The sequence below is a fragment of the Macadamia integrifolia genome, chromosome 12, assembly GCF_013358625.1.
Source record: "Macadamia integrifolia cultivar HAES 741 chromosome 12, SCU_Mint_v3, whole genome shotgun sequence".
NCBI classification, from domain to species: Eukaryota; Viridiplantae; Streptophyta; class Magnoliopsida; order Proteales; family Proteaceae; genus Macadamia; species Macadamia integrifolia.
The window spans coordinates 13,855,873-13,874,786 of NC_056568.1; the positions used below are offsets into that span (position 1 = coordinate 13,855,873).

Here is an 18,914-nt window from a genome sequence, read left to right on the forward strand (position 1 = left end):
ATATATATATATATATATAAGTGGGAATCATACCAGCCAAATAGACTTCTTCCTAACAAGAAGGGTAGACAGAATGGTGTGCAAGGACGGTAAGGTTATCCCTTGGGAGAGCTTAACCACCCAACATAGATTGGTAGTCCTAGATATGTGCCTCAACGCACAAGAACATAGGAGGAGGAAACCTATGTACCCTAAGATAAGGTGGTGGAGATTAAAAGGGGAGGCCCTATAGACATTTACTGATAATGTGATCAAACAAGGATAGTGGGACTTTGAGGGAGACACCGATGCAATGTGAAATAAAATGGTAATTGTATTAAAAGGTTGGTAATTGTATTAAAAGGTTGCCACAGATGTGCTACGGGTGGCAAAGGGTAGTCGTCAGGCCCCCAAGGAGACTTGGTGGTGGGATGATGAGGTTCAAACAACCATTAAACCAATAAAGATTGCTTTAAGACATGGCAAAGGAATAAAGAAACAGAGTATGAATTGAGATATATAATGACGGCAGAAATGAAACTCGGAAAATTCTGGGGATGGCTAGGGCAAAGAAATATGAGGAACTCTATATCAACCTAAACACTAAAGAAGGGGGAAAAGCTATTTATAAGATAGCTAAGATGAGAGAAAGGAAGAATAGAGATTTTGACTAGTTGAGGTTTATCAAGGGGAATGATGGAAGAGTGTAGGTAAGGGATGAGGACATTATAAAGAGATGCGATGAGTATATTTGTGGCTATTAAATGGAGATAGTCCAAGTGGAAATGACAAGGATGTTAGCATCATTCAACAAGACACCACACGTCATATATATGTACGAAAGGTTAGTGTGGTGGAACGCTTGTAGTACCAATCTACAAATAAAGATGATATCCAAAGTTGCAATCACTATGGAACCATAAAGCTAATGAGTCAACTATGAAGTTTGGGAGAAGGTTACTAAAACTTGTCAAAGAGGAGACTCATATCTCGATAAACCAATTTGGATTTATGTCAAGTAGATCCACGACAGAAGCTTTCTACTTATTGAGGAGGCTCACCGAAAGATATAGAGATAGCCAAAAGGACTCCATATGGTCTTTATTGACCTGGAAAATGCTTATGACAGAGTCCCTAGAGATTTAATCCGGCATTTCCTAGTGAAGAGAGGAGAACCGAGTAAATATATGGATGCAATTAAAGATACGTACAAGGGCTTGGTGACTAGTGTGAGATCTATGGGAGGTCAAGGCAAGAAATTCCCAATTGCAATTAGATTACATCAGCGATCAACCTCAAGCCCTTATCTATTTGCGCTCATTATGGACAACCTAAGCATTCAAGACAAGGTCCCCTAGTGTATGTTCTTCGTTGATGATATCGTTCTGGTGGATGAGACAAAAGTAGAGATTAATGCTAAGCTAGAGCTATGGAGATCTACCTTCGACAAGAAAGCCAAGCACTGTGGATATAAGAATACATACCCTTTTCAGCATGATGGCCTTAAGATGAAGTTTCTTCCAGCAAAGGATCTTCCCCCTCTCAAGCTCAAGAGGACAGTTGGTACTTTTCTCATCAAGTGCATCGACTCTGACGGCATTCTTAGACCTCATCTAAACTCGCTGGAGTCGAGTTCTTTTCAGAAGGGGAGAGCTGATGTAGATATAGTTGCACTTACCTTGTTGGACTAGAAGGACCGGCTGTGGAAGCCAAGGGCCAAAAAGAACCGGTCCAGCCTAGGTTTTTTGGTCCAACAAGGGCTGGTAGTAGTTAGTTTTATATTATTTCTTTTATTTCTCATGTTTGTCTTTGGGTAGGATACGTAGGATTTTCTCATGGTTGTCTTTGGGTAGGATAAGTAAGAGTTTATTTCAATGTTAGAGTCTAAGTAGGAGTAGTCTTATTATTTCCCTTTAAATACTTGCATAAACTCAATGTTTCAGTTTTAGAGTGAATTTAATTTTAGAATTAGTGAATTTGGTACATTGGTGTCATCCCTTCCCCCTCTTTATGCGATTTTCCTTCTGTTCCATAAGGCTACTCCATCAATAAGTATACCAACAAATAGGACTAACCAATAACAGGTATTTGATAGAAACAACTCACAATCAGTCAGGAAAGAACACAGAAATAGATCAGCCAAACCAGATCTGGAATCTGGGCAGAATAACACACTCGGCCAAAACTGAAATTAATATCAGATCAATCAAACCCCTGGTCAGATGATCCTCAAACTAGGATCGAACCCTCCCTTAATCTGGTCTAACAGTCGACCAAAAGTTGAGCCCCCATCAGGTGGCTGATTCCTCAGATCAGTGAAAGGTCGGTAGGTAGAAAATTGGATTTCTAAAACCAAAATTTAAAAATAGGATCAGATTACTTTATTTTAATATCCTAGGTCAGAATGACCTCATACTTGGATCGAAGGAAGCCTCCAAAGAGTGAATGACTCAACCCAACTTGTAGTCCAAACCAGAAACCAGAAGTGCTTCAAACCACAAAAACTGATAGTGAAAAGTAAGAATTTCTGGGCAGAATTAAATGTCTAAATACCTGGACTGTGGAGAAGTAATAGTACTTGTAAAATACTTGAGAAATAAGAAAGAAGAAACTATAGAACCCTCATGGACTTCACGCCACAAGGAGTCGCTTGGATCAGACACCAAACCCTTCTTCCTTGATCAAACACAAAGAGCAGCCTCAACAGAGACCAGCGGCGGCAGCAACACCAGCAGCAGCATATTTTTTCATTCAATAAAAATCGTGGGCTATATGGCTGCCCTTCTCTTTATTTATAATAATGATGGGGAGGTTTACAAATAATAATAACTCAGAAATTAGAAACTAACAAAATTGAGTTACTAAAAAACTAATTACATGTTGCTAAAACTGACATTGTAAAAAGGAAACTAGATCTAAATTGAAATTAGAAACTACTTGACACAAGAATTAGATACTAATTATATGACTAAAATTAGAAACTAAATAAGATATAATATTCCCCCATCACTAGCCCAAACTGTGGGCTTTCTTAGGCCAGATTTGGTCGACTCAGTCAGCCACTTGGATCGACCTTTTTGGTGCTTCTCGTGTAGACCTTTGGTGTCGGTGCTGCATCAACTCTCCCCGGCTTGAGAACATTCGACTCCGAAGAATGGACAAGGGATATGTAGTGTTCATACAAGTCAAGGTCAAGCCTCTTGAAGTCATCAGCATGAATCCAAGTACAATCACTATGGGGACGGCCCTTCCACTTAACAAAAAAAGTGTGATAACCGGTGCCATGGCGAGAGGTCTTGTAATTATCATCCAAGACGTCTTCAGTAACTTCAAAAGTAGGTGGCTTCAGTTGGGGCAGCCTCAACATTTGTTCCGTGTCTCCATCATCCGAATGGTGCCCAACATAAAGGTGAAGATCAGCCACATTAAACTCATTGCTTATGGTCATGTCATTAGGCAACTCAAGCACATAAGCATTAGGTCCTATACGTTTCAGCACCTTATAGGGACCCATCTTCCGTGGATGTAGCTTGGTATTGACACCCATCTGAAACCGTTCAGGATTTACTCGAATCATCACCATGTCCCCGGGTTCGAACTCCACATAATGCCAATGATGATCAACAAAAGCCTTATACACCTCATTGTTCAAGGCAATACGTCATCGGACGTTGGCATACACCTCAGTAATATGACGCAATAACTCATCAACCTCAATACTAACTCGAGCTTGGGGTGGGAGTGACATAAGATCAATAGGTCGCTTAGGCTGAACTCCAAACAAGATATCAAAAGGAGTACGATCCGTTGTCCTATTCACTAAGTTGTAGGCAAATTCTGCAATATCAAGAATGGAAAGCCATGTCTTCTCATAATCTCGAACCAAACACCTCAACAAGTTTCCTAAGCTACGGTTCACCACCTCTGTCTATTCGTCCGTCTGTGAATGAAATGCAGTTGAAAAGTTCAGCTTTGTATTTGTCTTCAACCACAATGTCTTCCAAAAATAACTCATGAACTTATCATGTTCAAACAAAATACTAGTTGGCAGCCCATGTAGTCGCACTACCTCCTTGAAGAAGAGCTTTGCAACCTGATAAGCATCAAAAATCTTACGACAAGGTATGAAATGAGCCATCTTAGAGAAACGATCCACAACCACCATAATGGAATCATATTGTTCCCTAGTAGGGGGTAGTCCAAGAACAAAATCCATGCTAACATCAAGCCACGGTGCATGAGGAACAGGTAGTGGAGAGTATAAACCTGTGTTCTGTTTTCCCCCTTTTGCCAACTGACATACACGGCATCTCTTGATCACATGATCGGCATCCTTTGCAATGCATGGCTAATAATATCGATCCGTCACCTGTGCAAGAGTCTTATCCTTCCTAAAATATCCTCCTAATCCTCATCCATATAACTCCCGTATGATGTGATGACGTAGGGAAGAGTTTGGAATACAAAACCGTGTGCCAAAGAATAAGTACCCATCATGAATAGAGTACTTTAGGTGTTGTCCACCCTATTGCAACTCAATAAGATAGTGTATCCAATGGCAAAGCACTTAGACGACTACATACAACTTCAGATCATATGTCGAATAGCGCTTCTTGGACTCATTCAGTTTCTCGCTATAAAAAGCGATGAGATGTCCTTGCATTAACACTCCTCCTAGCCCAACATGCGAGGCATCTGTAGCTACCTCGAATACTCTGTCAAAATCTAGTAAGCGTAGAATGGGTGCCTCTGTCATCTTCCTCTTCACAAGAGTGAAGGCTTTAGTCGCTGCAATGGTCCATTCAAACTTCCCCTTACTTGCCTTCATACATTCAGTGATGGGTGCCATAACTACATTGAAATTCTGAATAAATTGCCTGTAGAAGGAAACCAAACCATGGAAGCTACGGACTTCTGTTAGTGTCTTAAGTATAGGCCAATCAGTGATGCTCTTGATCTTCTCTGGATCAGCTTCAACCCCCTTTGATAACACTATAAATCCAAGGAATACAACCTTGGGCAGCATGAAGGAACACTTCCTGAGATCAATGTATAACTTCTTTGGACGAAGTACTCTCAAGACTTGCCTCAAGTGATCCATATGATCTTCTTGGTTCTTACTGTATATCAAAATATCATCAAAGTAAACAACCAAAAAGCGACCAATGAAAGGATGAAGTACCCGTGTCATAACTCTCATGAAGGTGCTAGGTGCATTTGTTAGACTGAAAGGCATGACTTTACACTTATAAGCCATCCTTGGTCTTAAAGGCGGTCTTCTACTCATCTCCAGAACGGATGTGAATCTGATGATAGCCACTCCTCAGATCTAATCTGGAAAAGACCTTTGCCCCGGACAGCATATCCAACATGTCATTTAGTCGTGGTATAGGGAACCTATACTTGACTGTTATCTTGTTGATAGCATGGTTATCCACACACATACGCCAAGAACCCTCCTTCTTTGGCATAAGTAAAGTTGGTACTACACAAGGACTTAAGCTCTCCTCAATGAACCCCTTCTGTAATAGCCCATCCACTTGCCGTTTCAACTCCGCATGCACAGTAGGGCTAAGTCTGTAAGCGGGAAAGTTGGGTAAAACCGAACTAGCTACCAAATCAATAGCATGCTGTATGTCTCGCATAGGAGGTAGCTCATCCGGGAGATCATCAGGGACTAAGTCAAAAAAATCAGATAGGAGCTCTCTGATAGGTGCACTATGCGTTACCTCAGGTTGGGGAGTGACTTCCCGAATAACAAGAGCCATAACCATTCCAGTCTCATGACTTGTGTGTAAGAGCTGCTCGCGGGGAATAGCTAGCAGCTCCTTCGTGGCCATAGCTACTACCTTCTTCTCAATGTCAATGTCCTTCTGATTTGACCTTAAGGATCTCCATCACTGTATTTCAACCGGCACATTTACCGGATAGAAAGTTGTAGGAACACCCTTCCACATGAAAGTACACAGATTTTTCTTTCCTCTAACCATGGCATCATTGTCATACATCCAGGGACGACCAAGCAATACATCTGTGAGTTTCATTGGGATCACATCACACCAAACTTTCTCTTCATACCGGTAAAGTTTAAGACAAATTGAGCATCTCTTGTTCACCTCCAAGGTATACTATTCAGCAAGGATACCTTATAAGGTTGAGGGTGAGGGTAAGATTTCACGGTTGCTTTCTTCACAAAGACTTCAGAGACAATGTTGACACAACTGCCACTATCAATGATAATCTGACAAATATGCTCACTTGACTTCATACGGCTATAGAATATGCAGTTACGTCGCCAATCCTCTCCTTTGGTTTTAGCCACCAAGATGCAAGTAACAGTATGTATTCCATTAGTGCCATCCTCATTAGAGTCTTCCATGTCATAGTCATAGTCATAGTCATAGTCCATCATCATCATCATCCTCCTCCAAAGGGTAAGGGTAAAGAGCTGACTCATCTTCCTCATTGGAGTCTTCAACCTCAGCTACTGCATTAATCCTTTGCTTCTGTGGGCAAGACTTAGCAAAGTGTCCTACCTCTTGGCAATGGAAGCACTGTACCTTATTACCACCTGTCATGGATGCCTTTCCTTTGTGATCAGCCTGTGGGGGAAAAGTGGACTTTGGGGGTACTGAGCTAATAGGTTTAGTGGCTGGAAAATTTTTCTTGACCTCCCCAGCTAGAAAAGCAAACCTTCCACCTGGCTGTGTTATAAGTTCTACTCGTAGGGCCTTGTCAAAGCAATCCCTTACTGAGTACACATCCACAACACCAATCCCCCTGTTGATTTCAGCTCACAATCCCAGTCGAAACCGAGATAATAGTTGCCTTTCATTCTCACTTATGCCTATGCGAGAATAAAGTGCATCAAACATGTTCATGTATTCTGCAACAGTCATAATCTCTTAACGAAGAGAATTCAGCTGGTCTCGTATACGAGCTCTAAAGTTGCGTGGCAAGTATTTGTCAGATAGCTCAAGTTTCATCTCCTCTCAAGTGGTTGGCCCCCCTACCACGGTCTTCCAATTCTCGCTCATTAGTCCTCCACCAATCATGAGTAGCCTTAACTAGCTTAGGATGAGCTAGTTTCATCTTCCGTTCCTTCGGTAAATCATAATAGTCAAAATAGTCATTCAATGTCATTACCCAATCATAGAACAGTTAGGGGTCATGTCTCCCATCAAACTCCTTCAAGTCAAACTTAACCTTCTGTAAGTCTCTTGAGTACCTCTGTTGCACAGGACGCTCAGTCTCAAAATATCCCCTTACGTGTTCTTCAAAAGTAGGTTGCTCTAAAGGATCCCTCTGTGGTGGTCTCAGATTAGGGACAGGTCTCCTGTTAGCCAACTAAGCAGTTATATTCAATGGGGCTTCGACCTCAGGCGGAGTATAAGAAGCACGGGTATGTTGTTGTGATTGAGTCTCCATAGCTAACAACCTAACATTCATCTCAGTCTGCAAAGCTTGTTGTTCAGTCTTCATATTCTGTAGCATCTCCATAATAGATACAAAGGTGGGGGTGTTGTTCTCAACCATACTCTGATACCACTTAATGTAGGACTAGGTTTGACAAGCCAAACTAGACCCAAACAACAGGATCTTGTAAACCAAAGAACAACCAATAATCACAACAGTAGACAGTAGGCAACAGTTCAGAAATAATAGCTAGACAGTCTTCGTAAACCAGCAGTTTAAGTACAGAATTCTGGAATTCCTGAGAACATAAGTATACCAACAAATAAGACTAACCAGTAACAGGTATTTGATAGAAACAACTCACAATCAGTCAGGAAAGAACGCAAAAATAGATCAACCAAACCAGATCTGGAATCTGGGCAGAATAACACACTCGGCCAGAACAAAAGTTAATATCAGATCAGTCAAACCCCTGGTCTGATGATCCTCAAATTAGGATTGAACCCTCCCCTAAACTGGTCTAACAGTCGACCAAACGTTGAGACCCCATAAGGTGGCTGATTCCTCAGATCACCGAGAGGTCAATAGGTAGAAAACTGGGTTTCTCAAACTAGAATTTAAAAATAGGATCAATTTACTTTACTTCAATATCCTAGGTCAGAATGACCTCATACTTGGATCGAAGGAAGCCTCCAAAGAGTGAATGACTCAACCCAACTTGTAGTCCAAACTAGAAACCAGAAGTTCTTCAAACCATAGAAACCGATTGTGAAAATTAAAAATTTCTGGGCAGAATTAAATGTCTAAATACCTGGACTGTGGAGCAATAATAGTACTTGTAAAACACTTGAGAAATAAGAAAGAAGAAACTGTAGAACCCTCCTAGACTTCACGCCGCAAGGAGTCGCTTGGATCAAACACCAAACCCTTCTTCCTTGATCAAACACAAAGAGCAGCCTCAACAAAGACCAGCGGCAGCAACAGCATATTTTTTCATTCAATAAAAAGCGTGGGCTATATTGCTGCCCTTCTCTTTATTTATAATAATGATGGAGAGGTTTACAAATAATAGTAACTCATAAATTAGAAACAAACAAAACTGGGTTACTAAAAAACTAATTACATGTAGTTACTAAAACTGACATTGTAAAAAGGAAACTAGATCTAAACTGAAATTAGAAACTACTTGACACGGGAATTAGAGACTAATTATATGACTAAAATTCGAAACTAAATAAGATCTAATATTCCCCCATAACTAGCCCAAACCGTGGGCTTTCTTAGGCCAGATTTGGTCAACCCAGTCAGCCACTTGGGTCGACCTTTATGGTGCTTCTCGTGTAGACCTTTGGTGTCGGTGCTGCATCAGGGATGGATGAAGTGAAGAGGTGTGACCGAAGTACTGTGTGACCGAATTATTCCTTTGAAGCTTAAAGGAAAGTTCTATAGGACTGTTGTATGTCTGGCTATGATGTATGGGGCACAATGTTGGGCAATTAAGAAGTGTCATATTAAGAAGATATGTGTAGCAAAGATGAGGAAGTTAAGATGGATGTGCTGAAAAACTAGGATATATAAGGTAAGGAATGAACATATTGGAGCTGATTTAGGCGGCGTCCCAATCAATGACAAGTTTCGAGAAAGTCGTTTGAGGTGGTACAGTCATGTTTAATAGAGGCCTAGGGACACCCTAGTAAGGAGCTAAGAGAGCTAGATACAAGCCTAAAATGACCATAAGAGAAGTTAGAGGAAGGAAATGCATAGTCTAGGTCTAGTACGAAGTATGATCTCAGATAGAGCCTATTGGAGCGCAAAGATCCATGTAGCCGACCCCATTTAGCTGAGATTCTCCTGTCTAGTTCGTTTGTGCCACTTTCCTCTTACTTTCACATCTCATGTTTTTCATCTTTCATTTTTCATTCTTTATGTTCCATCTTTCATTTGTTAATTTTTTTCATTTTTCATTTCTCACCTCATTTCCCATCCCTCATTTCTCATCTTTCATTCCCTTCTTTTTGTTTAGACATTCAGTTTTCCCTACTTGGTTTTGTTTGGATCTATGTAGCCAACCCCATTAAGTTGGGATAAGGCTGAGTTTGTTGTTATTGTTGTTATATTTACTGAACCCATCTCATCCATCAAATGGTGAATCTCCAATATTGAAGGTTACATTTAACATTTGGAGTCGGTCACCTAACCAAATGAAAAAGCAGCCCTTCTTTTGGTCTTTTATCACACAAATATTTTGGGGGCTGTGGAGTGGTTGGAGTCAGGAGGGAGTAGGTCAGAGTTGAACTGGGAACTTTACGTGGCTGAAATTCATCTAAAATCAATTTTTCTTAAGTTAAAATAAAATGATGGTGGTCCTGTGGTTCTCACAACGAGAGGAAAGTTTAGCAACTTGCCAACCCCAAAACCACCTATTTATAAGAATAAATAAAATACCAAAATTTTATCAAGAGAACATGGAAGCATAGGAGCGATTCATTCTGAATTCTCTAGAAACTTAATTGTATCCATTCCTAAAGACTAAAGTACTCTTTACCTTTAGGAAGAAGCAAGAATACATAGGATATAGGACATCCCAACAGATCCTTTACAGAAGGCATAAGAGGCATGTAACTTGAAACAGATGATACCTGAAAACAGCATGTGTGCTACATGCATAGACTTCCCTGGCCCCCTCTTGATGTAACAAAGCTGCACCTTTTGAAATAGTCCCTAGAAATTTCAAGAAAATCACCAATTAAGATTTTTTTTTTCTTTTCTTTTAAATTATGAAAACCCTTATAGTAAAAAAAAGAACACACAAAGTAGTTAAACTACAAAGCAAACTGCACGGAATGATCCAACCAACAAACCCCTTGGGACAATATAGTTCTAACATCTGTAGTTCAATTGATAGCTTAAGGGTGGATAGGAACATGCAGCAGAATCATACAGTTGTCTCAACATAGTGGAAAATGGATTTCGTAAAAAAGTTGTAGAACTTGATGGATCTAGTTCACTACTTATTATTAAATAACCACCATACCAAGCAAGGTGATGCAGATTCCTCACCAAACTCGGCTTGTTTTATTAAAAATAAGTCTAAGGTTGGGTTGTATATGTGTTGGGCCTTCGGTCTATGTGGTTTTGAGTGTAATGAAACTAGGGGTATTAAGGTTGCATACGGGATTAACTAGTTTGTCTCCTTTTTCATTAGTTTCCTTTAGTTGGGTGCAATTTAAGTTGTTACCTTCTGTTATTTCTTAAGTTATTAGTTGTTAGTTTCTTTTTCCATTGTTTTTATTTTAGTTTTTAGAAACTTATGTAATAGGCAATCAATTGTGGGGTTTCCTATTTTGGAACCTTCCAATTGCTGGGCTGTATATCATCCCCCATTATTACTATTAATACGAAGCAAGGAGGCTCCCATAGCTGAATAATTTGAAGAGAAACAATTGTTGTAGGTGCTGCTTTCTCCATGGAGATTTGTCTTGTGTTTGATCAAGGCTGATGGAACTGGTGTTTGATCCAGTTGACTCTCTGTGGTGGGAAGCCCGAGTGGTCCTCTTCTACTTTGTTAGCTCTTCTCTTACTATTTTCAAGCGCTCCAAGGTATCAATCCCATCACAGTTCATTCCAGGTAAACCACAGTACAGATTTGCAATACTTTCTATTTTCCAGTTCTGAAACTCTCTTTCTTGTTCCCCAATCCATCCCTGATTCAAGGGCGTTCAACCACCTGATTATCCCCATCTTTTGGATCCCCCTTATCCGGGGGCCCACTCAATCCAATTTGCAGGTCCATCTGACCTGTGGTTATTGAGTTATTAGAATCACCATATTCTTGTATTTTAGTGCCCTGTTCTGTCCAGAACTGAAATCGATAGGCTGGTTTCAACTCCTACTGTTTTCTTTGACTGCGGTTTACGATATTTAGTTGGTTTGGATGTATTTCAAGCCCTTTTAAGCCCTGATATCAGTATTACTGATCGGATCAGAGAAGGCCATCTGTAGAGATCGAAAGTTGGGTTATTCCAGATCTAGATTTCCTTCAAGTCTGAATTTTGTGCTATTGTTATATTGACTTGTGGTTGTTCTTTGATTAAAGTATCCTGCAGATTGGGATTAGGCTTGACTTGTCAACCTAATTCTACATTACAAGGTCAGCAGATCTTTAGACGCACTTGAAAGAAACCTCATTTATAAAGCCATATAGAGAACTTAGAACCAGAATTGGTGAGACTAAGACTCACCAGCAGTGTCAATCATGTCATCCACCATAACTGCTACTTTGCCTTTGACATCACCAATCAGATTCATCACCTGCAAAGAAGCATGTAACATATAGTTCAGGTTTAGACAACATAGCACAACCTTTTCATCCACATGCTTACAAGTCAAAACGTTTCTTATTAGGGAAGACTGATACGTGTCTGCTTCAAATTTCAAAATATTTTTCCAATTCAATTGTTCATTTTATCAGACCTAGTTCCTGCTCCTTCTTCCTCAGTCCTTCAAGTCTGCACTTGTAGGACCTTGAAGGCAGTCCATATGATTTCACGAAATATCTCATGGGGTGATTTCAATTTCAGAAGGTGTTTGGTCTGATTTTTGCACTTTAATTTCAACAGAAATCCAGTAAAGTCTGAGGAGCCATTTCACCTTCTTTTAGAAATCCATTCCAACTATCTCGCATTAAACACTTTAATGATCATGTGTTTATAATAAGGGTAAAAATTTCATTTGAGAGTCTGCGGAGAGTCGGATTTGGGGTAGGGAAGTGTTTTGAGATTTGTACTAGAGGTGAGGAGGGGTCTGATAATCGTCAGGATTTTTTTTTTTCAGTCAACCGTTTGCCTTCTCTTAGGGGGAATGTCTCGAGAAGGGGAGAGAGAGTTGAGGTTGGGGATGGACAGTCGCCTACCTGGATTTTGCAAGGGTTTCGGGGTGGGGAAAGTGAGTGAGAGAGCGTGGGGTGGGGCCTCCAACCTGTGCTGAGCGAGGGTTTCAGGGGGGGGGAAATGAGTGCAGTGAAAGGGTTGGGGGATGCGTGCGAGAGAAGTCAGGGATGGAGAAGGCGAGGCTAGCGAGATGGTCAGAGGTGAGAAGGCGAGGGAAGGAAAATTAAAGATGGGGTGTGCGAGAGATTTGGGGATGGGAATTTTGCGTCACCTGAGCAGAGAGAGACAGAGCACGAATCGACCGTCCAAACCCTCAATCATTGAAATACCTGAATTGGGCAAGGTAGCTGGAGCACCACAAGCCAAAATGGAGAGATTTGGGTGGAAAGAGAGAGCTGTGAGAGTTTCGCTTCTTGTCGAGAAGATTAAACAATAAACAAATCTGGAAATAAATATGGCAGAGAAGGGAGATTTCTAGTAATGCCAGATCACCAGACCTGATCTTCCCAATGTTGAAGGTTAGTCCAGGACAGCCTTCTACTGTCCCAAAATATCTTCAGGATCTAATGGTTAGATCTCTTCCAGGGTTGAATCTTTTATCTGATCAAAATTGCCCAAAAATAGAGTACCAGCTGGTGGTTTCTAATAGTAATGCTGATATATGATAGGCACTAACAGAAGTTAAAGAATATCAGTAGAGTAACTAAAGGCTATTGCATCAGAACCAAGGATTTAACCACAATACCATAGTACTAAACCGGATGAATAATCAGAAAAATAACATGTAAACACGGTTACAAACAATGGAGTATAACCTTGATTTCCACCAATGGATTCCCTCCAATCGAACCAGTTCCCACCATCACTGTTTCTCACAGGACACTAATTCTGTCAGCCAGCTTCATGAAGAAGAAAAAAACTGTGTATTCATAAAATTGTGAGGAGCCAATGGCTCACCCACTATTATACATATCTTTAACTATGCCACATATTTACTCAAAACACATTTCTTCTCTCATACTTTCCAAATTAACTCTTTAGGGATCCTATCATTAGCTTTTTCTAAGTCTATAAAGACCATAAGAAGATGTTATGCTCCTTGGACCATTAACAAGTGGTAATCAAGCTCTCATTTCTGCAACTTTAACCGCAGCTTATATAGGCGAATCTATGGAAGGTCATATTGACTCTTTTTTTTTTTTTTTTTTTAATCCCCACACGCATGGTTCAAGATAATAATATATACAAATATATATTTACAATCTAGAAGTATGACGAAAAAAGATTTTACGATATTAGGATCAGGGAATTGTAAAAAGAGGATCTTCTTCCTAAAGATCCCCCTTTGGGCCATTTATGTCAATCTCTTCAAGTAAATAGAATATTCTATTTTCGATTTGTTGTTTGTCGTTAATAGCAATACAATAATATTACGATTACGGTTTTTTAATTGGAATAAGAAATTTGATCTTATCTCTTCCCGAATGTGCCTCGTAAACAAAAAAATACGTTCTGCTCTATATGTCTGTTATAAAGGTTCCATTTCATTTGATTTCATTTAATTCAACGATTGATAAAAATTAGAAAATATTATAATTAATTGCATAAGCATATATATAGCTTTTGCAGTTGATCTTCCTCGAATAAAAACAGATTGGTTATCCAAAATATTAGTTTCTTGCCACTAGCACAAAGGTAAATTTTAGATTTCTTGCCACTACTGAATGAAGTTTAAAGTAGATGATATCCTAAGGTGAAAAAAGCCTGACCCAATGGTAACCACCCGAGCAATTGACCTTTTCTTAATCCAGGTTGGCATCAACCAAAGAATGTGGTGGACAGTAAGAATCACTTAGTCTAGTTCAAATTGACATGAGAAATCCCCCTTAGTCAGACCCAAGAAATGATGGGCATGACTAGCTGAATATGGCCCAAGCACCATGAGTACTCTCTCTCCAAACAGTCTACCTGATTGATATTCTAGAATATAGTGTGATACGAATTAAACTTAATAGCCTTCAGCACAACCATCCAACAGAATCAATCAATCAATACCTCTGCAACGTTGTGGCCATGACGTCGTTTATCGACAATGGCAAGAGGGGCATCAGATAGCTTCTTGGCAAAAGCACGGGCTCTAGCAACACCTCCAACGTCCGGGGAGACCACTACCAGATCATCAGAACATATAGTCTTGCTCGCTAGATAATCAAGAATCACAGGCTACAGGAAAAAAAAAAACAGTAACTTGCATATCTGTCAAAGGCTCAAAGCAGAACCTCACTAAGACAAAATAATCTCACTACAACAATGAAACAAAAAAGCAATGACAATGTAGCAAATACTAAATAACAATGGGATAATTACCTGACCATATACATGATCTACAGGAATATCAAAATAACCCATGGACTGCCCGGAATGAAGATCACAAGCAAGAACACGGTTTGCACCTGCTTCTGTAATCAAGTTTGCTACAAGTTTAGCTGCAATTGACTCACGACCTTGAGTCTGAAGAAAGAAAATCACAGGAGGCAACAATTAGGACAAAAATTCTGAGAACCAATTGAGAAAACAATATTAAGGTCAGAGACGTGAAAATTTACCATCACTTTAGCTGTATTCATACATCAATAAGACAAAGCAAAAAGTCATCGCATTGGCACAAAGGAAGGCTTACTATATGGCCCACCTACTATTTTCCACACGGAAGGTTGAACAGATAGGGCATGGTCAAGATTGGCCACATGTCAATTTTCAGAACCTAATTCACTCAAGGGAGAGGGATGGGCATGCCGCTAGCTTTCCTGGAACTAGCCTCAACCAATGGGGGGGCTGGGATGCAAGGGGCATGGGGGTCATTCCAAAGGGGAGAGAGAGAGTGTCACAGGCTGAGCAACACAGCAGCGTGCCCAGCCTTTTCCCTTCAATCATATTGATGCAGATGCCTTGGCTTGGCTGGATCGAATAATGGAGGCCTAAGCCAAGACGCAACCAACCCGAGCTGGGTTTTTGGACTGGCAATGGGTTGGTAGTTGATAATTAGGGAACCAATCTTAGTATCTTTGATTTTTCTTTTTTCTTTTTTTTTTTTTTTTCCTTTTTCTTTTTTTTTTTGAAATTAGTTAGTTTCTATTTTTAGAGTAGAGTTTCCTTTGAAGCAATTTCTATTAATTGTTTTGATTTTCCTTTATATTAAACATGTACTCGATGGAGCAGTCAGATTTAGAGTTTGAAGTTTCAAGTGGAATAATTTTTGATAGCCTGCGTGAGTGGAATAATTCTTCTTCCTCTGTTCTTCTTCTCCTTCTTAACATTCTCTCTCTTGCTGGTCAACCCTCTGTTTCTGGGCGATAGTTGCATCACAAAACAAGTTGATTGATCTCCTTCACTCTTGAACTGCTTGGCCTGAGACTTTGATCGAAGGCTCTCTACCTATAGGCGACCGAAACCCTGAGTATCACTTCCTGGAACTCCTCTTTCTGTGTGAATCGACCAACTTACAGATCTGGTCTCTACTTATCGTCTGGAGAAGTTTCAGAACTTGAATGGGTGACCAAAGCTTGTTGTTTGTGAGGTTGGGATTCAATAGCACTAAGATTACACGAACCTGTACGCGATCTTCCATGAGATGGGTGACCTTGCTTGAGGAGCTGGGTCGATTTGTAGATTGCTGCTACCGCTGGTTCTGTTCTCTATCGTGACCTAAGGTTGAAGATGAACAACCTTCTTAGTTGCAAACAAACCCCTTGCTGAAATTACATATTCACCCTCTACTAATATTTAGTTCCGCTTTACCCTCTGTTACATCTTCTTACAGAATTGCCCCACTTTAAGAATAACTTCCTTATTAGACCCAGCCCTCTTGTATTATTTTAAAGAGTGTGGTTTGCTTTTGTGATTACAAAACAGCCATCCTCCCTTAAACTTCAATTTATTTACAGAACTGCCATTACTCTTCACTAATTGAGTCATTACTCTTGAGTTGGCCTATAAGCGATCTGATTCCAATCTTGGGAACCCGGATCCGCATCACATATACCTTCCCATGTATTGGTATACATCCTTGTATTACCATGCACCCATTTGGTAGTCCATGAAAACTCCTCGTATTCATGGATTTTCAAAGTGCTTTATGCCTTTTGATGGATTCCAATTTGGGCTGAAACTTAACATGATGAGCAGGGATGGTGGTCTACCTGTCCACAAAATTTGGGCCCAATCCAACAGCCACATGGTAGATATTTGGACCACAAAGGAAGGCCTTCCTAGATCAAAATAGAGTGGATCATCCACGCCTTTAAGATTTCTAAGTTGCACTAGAAGTACTAACAAGAAGAAACAAAATGCGATTCCCCAGGTTCAGCATTGGTATGATTGTCACAGACACATGACATTTTTACGCTTAGGAAGAGTGTAGTCCATGAATTGAATGTTTCGCTCTACACCCAAAAAAAAAAAAGAATTGAATGTTTCGCTCATCTGAGTACGTCTATTTTTTTTTTTACCAAGGATATCCAAGTGGTAGGGCATCAATGATCAGGCAAACTCCAAGCATGTTCAACATCATTTTTTCAGTTTTGTTTGCAAACAGTATATAACATTGGTGCTACTCAAACCATAGATTATCCAACGCCGGGTTTGACCCACATTCACACTAAGAGAAGGGAGTTAGTTACCTTTCTATCTGCTCTAGCGTATCCAAAATATGGTATCACAGCAGTAATGTTCTTGGCAGATGCTCTCCGACAAGCATCGATCATTATTAAAAGCTCCATGAGATTCTCATTCGCTGGAGGGCTGGTGGGTTGTACTAGAAAAACATCACATCCTCTAACGCTCTCTTGCAACTGAACATAAATCTCGCCATCAGCAAACCGCTTTATTTTTATCTTTCCAAGCTCCAGGCCCATATTGCATGCAATTTCCTGAGAAAGTTATAATGCATCAAAAGAAAAGAAAAAAGATTTACTGAGATCTAAATTATCCTAAAGCATTCTCCCCCCCCCCCCCAAGGGGGCAATTAAGATCATTAAATAAATAAATGATAACAATAGTTTACAAAAAAATGGAATCTAAAGGTAATGCCCCATGTTTCCTTGTAAATCATCTAAATACATAATCTCTGCACCAATGCCAGATGTTATCTTATATTTCACAGATGAATTATTGGTGTGGTTTGCTACAACCCTTCCCCCTCAATCAAATAAATTATATCAGAAGGAAATGGAAAAAAAATTGGAGTATGCGATTAGCGCAACCCAAGCTGGGGGCTGCTTAGGATCCTGGTAAGAGGTGCAGACTAGATAGTTTCACAAATCCAGTAAGTGCATCACGTATGTAAACAAGAAAATGAAGTATCATCGGTTATTTGGGCTGCATAATGGCATAGGCTGTGTTGGGTGGTTCTTCATTGGAGTGTTTGATGTTTCCATTGATTCCCCCAGAAGAATTTTGCATTCCATGGCCCAATATTACCTTTGAAAATAATGGGAGAATTCTATTAAAACTAGTCCAGTTTGCAATCTGTTCCAGTATACGAAAAGAGAGGTGAAGTAAGATCGAATCACAAGTGATCCAATCCCAGGTAGGATCTTTAGTAAATTCAATAAAAATCAGATCTAGGGACAGATAGTATTAACAAAACAGAAATAAGAGAATAAAGGGAATAATGGGGGTAGGGGAATAGGTTGGGTCGAGTATCTCACTCATCCCTAGGGCATCTCACCCAAGCTGACTCTCACGACACTGCATCTCACAATTTTCCAGTACAAAGCTTTCTTTTTTTTCATTCAATGAAATCTGTGTTCAATGTTGTAGCCTCTTACAAACTTATATAGAAGACTCAAAACTGACTCAAACACTAAAAAGGAAAGGCCTAACTCAATTCTTAACTAATTGAGAAAACCTAAACTGACTAGGAAACTGAAATAACAAAGAAAATAGACTCAAAATAGGACTCTAACTAAACTAATGAATTAAATCTCGTTTTCCTACTTTCTACCCATATTTTAGGCCCATTAAAGTGGCCCATTACAAAGACAACCCATGGGATCAAAGGCCCAACACACATATAATTCAACTCAATGCTTCTTTCGAATAAAATAAGCCCATTAAGTGACTTATCTACATCAAGAGGACTAGAAGACATTTGCAGGAAGACATAAAAGATCCCAACCCCACCCAGCAATGAACTTAGTGAATTGGCAAGAGAGGATTCCTAAAAAACCTAACATCCCTACCATGGCACTGATTTTTATATCTTTCTTCAGCATAATACATCAACCACAAATAGTTTACCCACAGAGAAAAACCCATCAACCACAGATAGTTATAAAAAGATTCTTTTCTACAAAGGGGAAAAGTTTGCTAATTTAGACCATTGATTCCATGAAAGCCCATAATCAATAGGAGAGTTATTCATACTCAAAACTCATCAAAACAACAAGAATGAGATTTAGCAGATTATGGCAGAGCTCTACAAACTTGAACTATGAGGCGTAACATTTCCTCGATGTCACTTGTGTTGGTCGGTATGGTAGATTAGTAACCAAGTAGCTTCATAAAGATACATGTATAAACCATTTTTTTTTTTTAGAAGTAAAGTCCATAGATGATGATAGCATAGAC

At 39.8% G+C, this 18,914-nt stretch overlaps 1 protein-coding gene across 2 annotated transcripts in view; it reads right to left on the reverse strand.

The window, feature by feature from the left end:
• LOC122058204 (ribose-phosphate pyrophosphokinase 1) overlaps positions 1-17,238 on the reverse strand; it is a 23,556-nt gene extending 6,318 nt beyond the window's left edge. For both annotated transcript variants that reach the window (XM_042620762.1, XM_042620763.1), the window contains exons 1-5: positions 16,964-17,238; positions 14,652-14,795; positions 14,340-14,507; positions 11,637-11,706; positions 10,035-10,116 (exon numbers count right to left, since the gene is read on the reverse strand). In XM_042620762.1, coding sequence (XP_042476696.1) covers positions 10,035-10,116; positions 11,637-11,706; positions 14,340-14,507; positions 14,652-14,795; positions 16,964-17,197 — 698 coding nt within the window. In that variant the 5' untranslated portion in view covers positions 17,198-17,238. The remainder of the gene's footprint in view (positions 1-10,034; positions 10,117-11,636; positions 11,707-14,339; positions 14,508-14,651; positions 14,796-16,963) is intronic.
• Between the last annotated feature and the right edge of the window lie 1,676 nt (positions 17,239-18,914).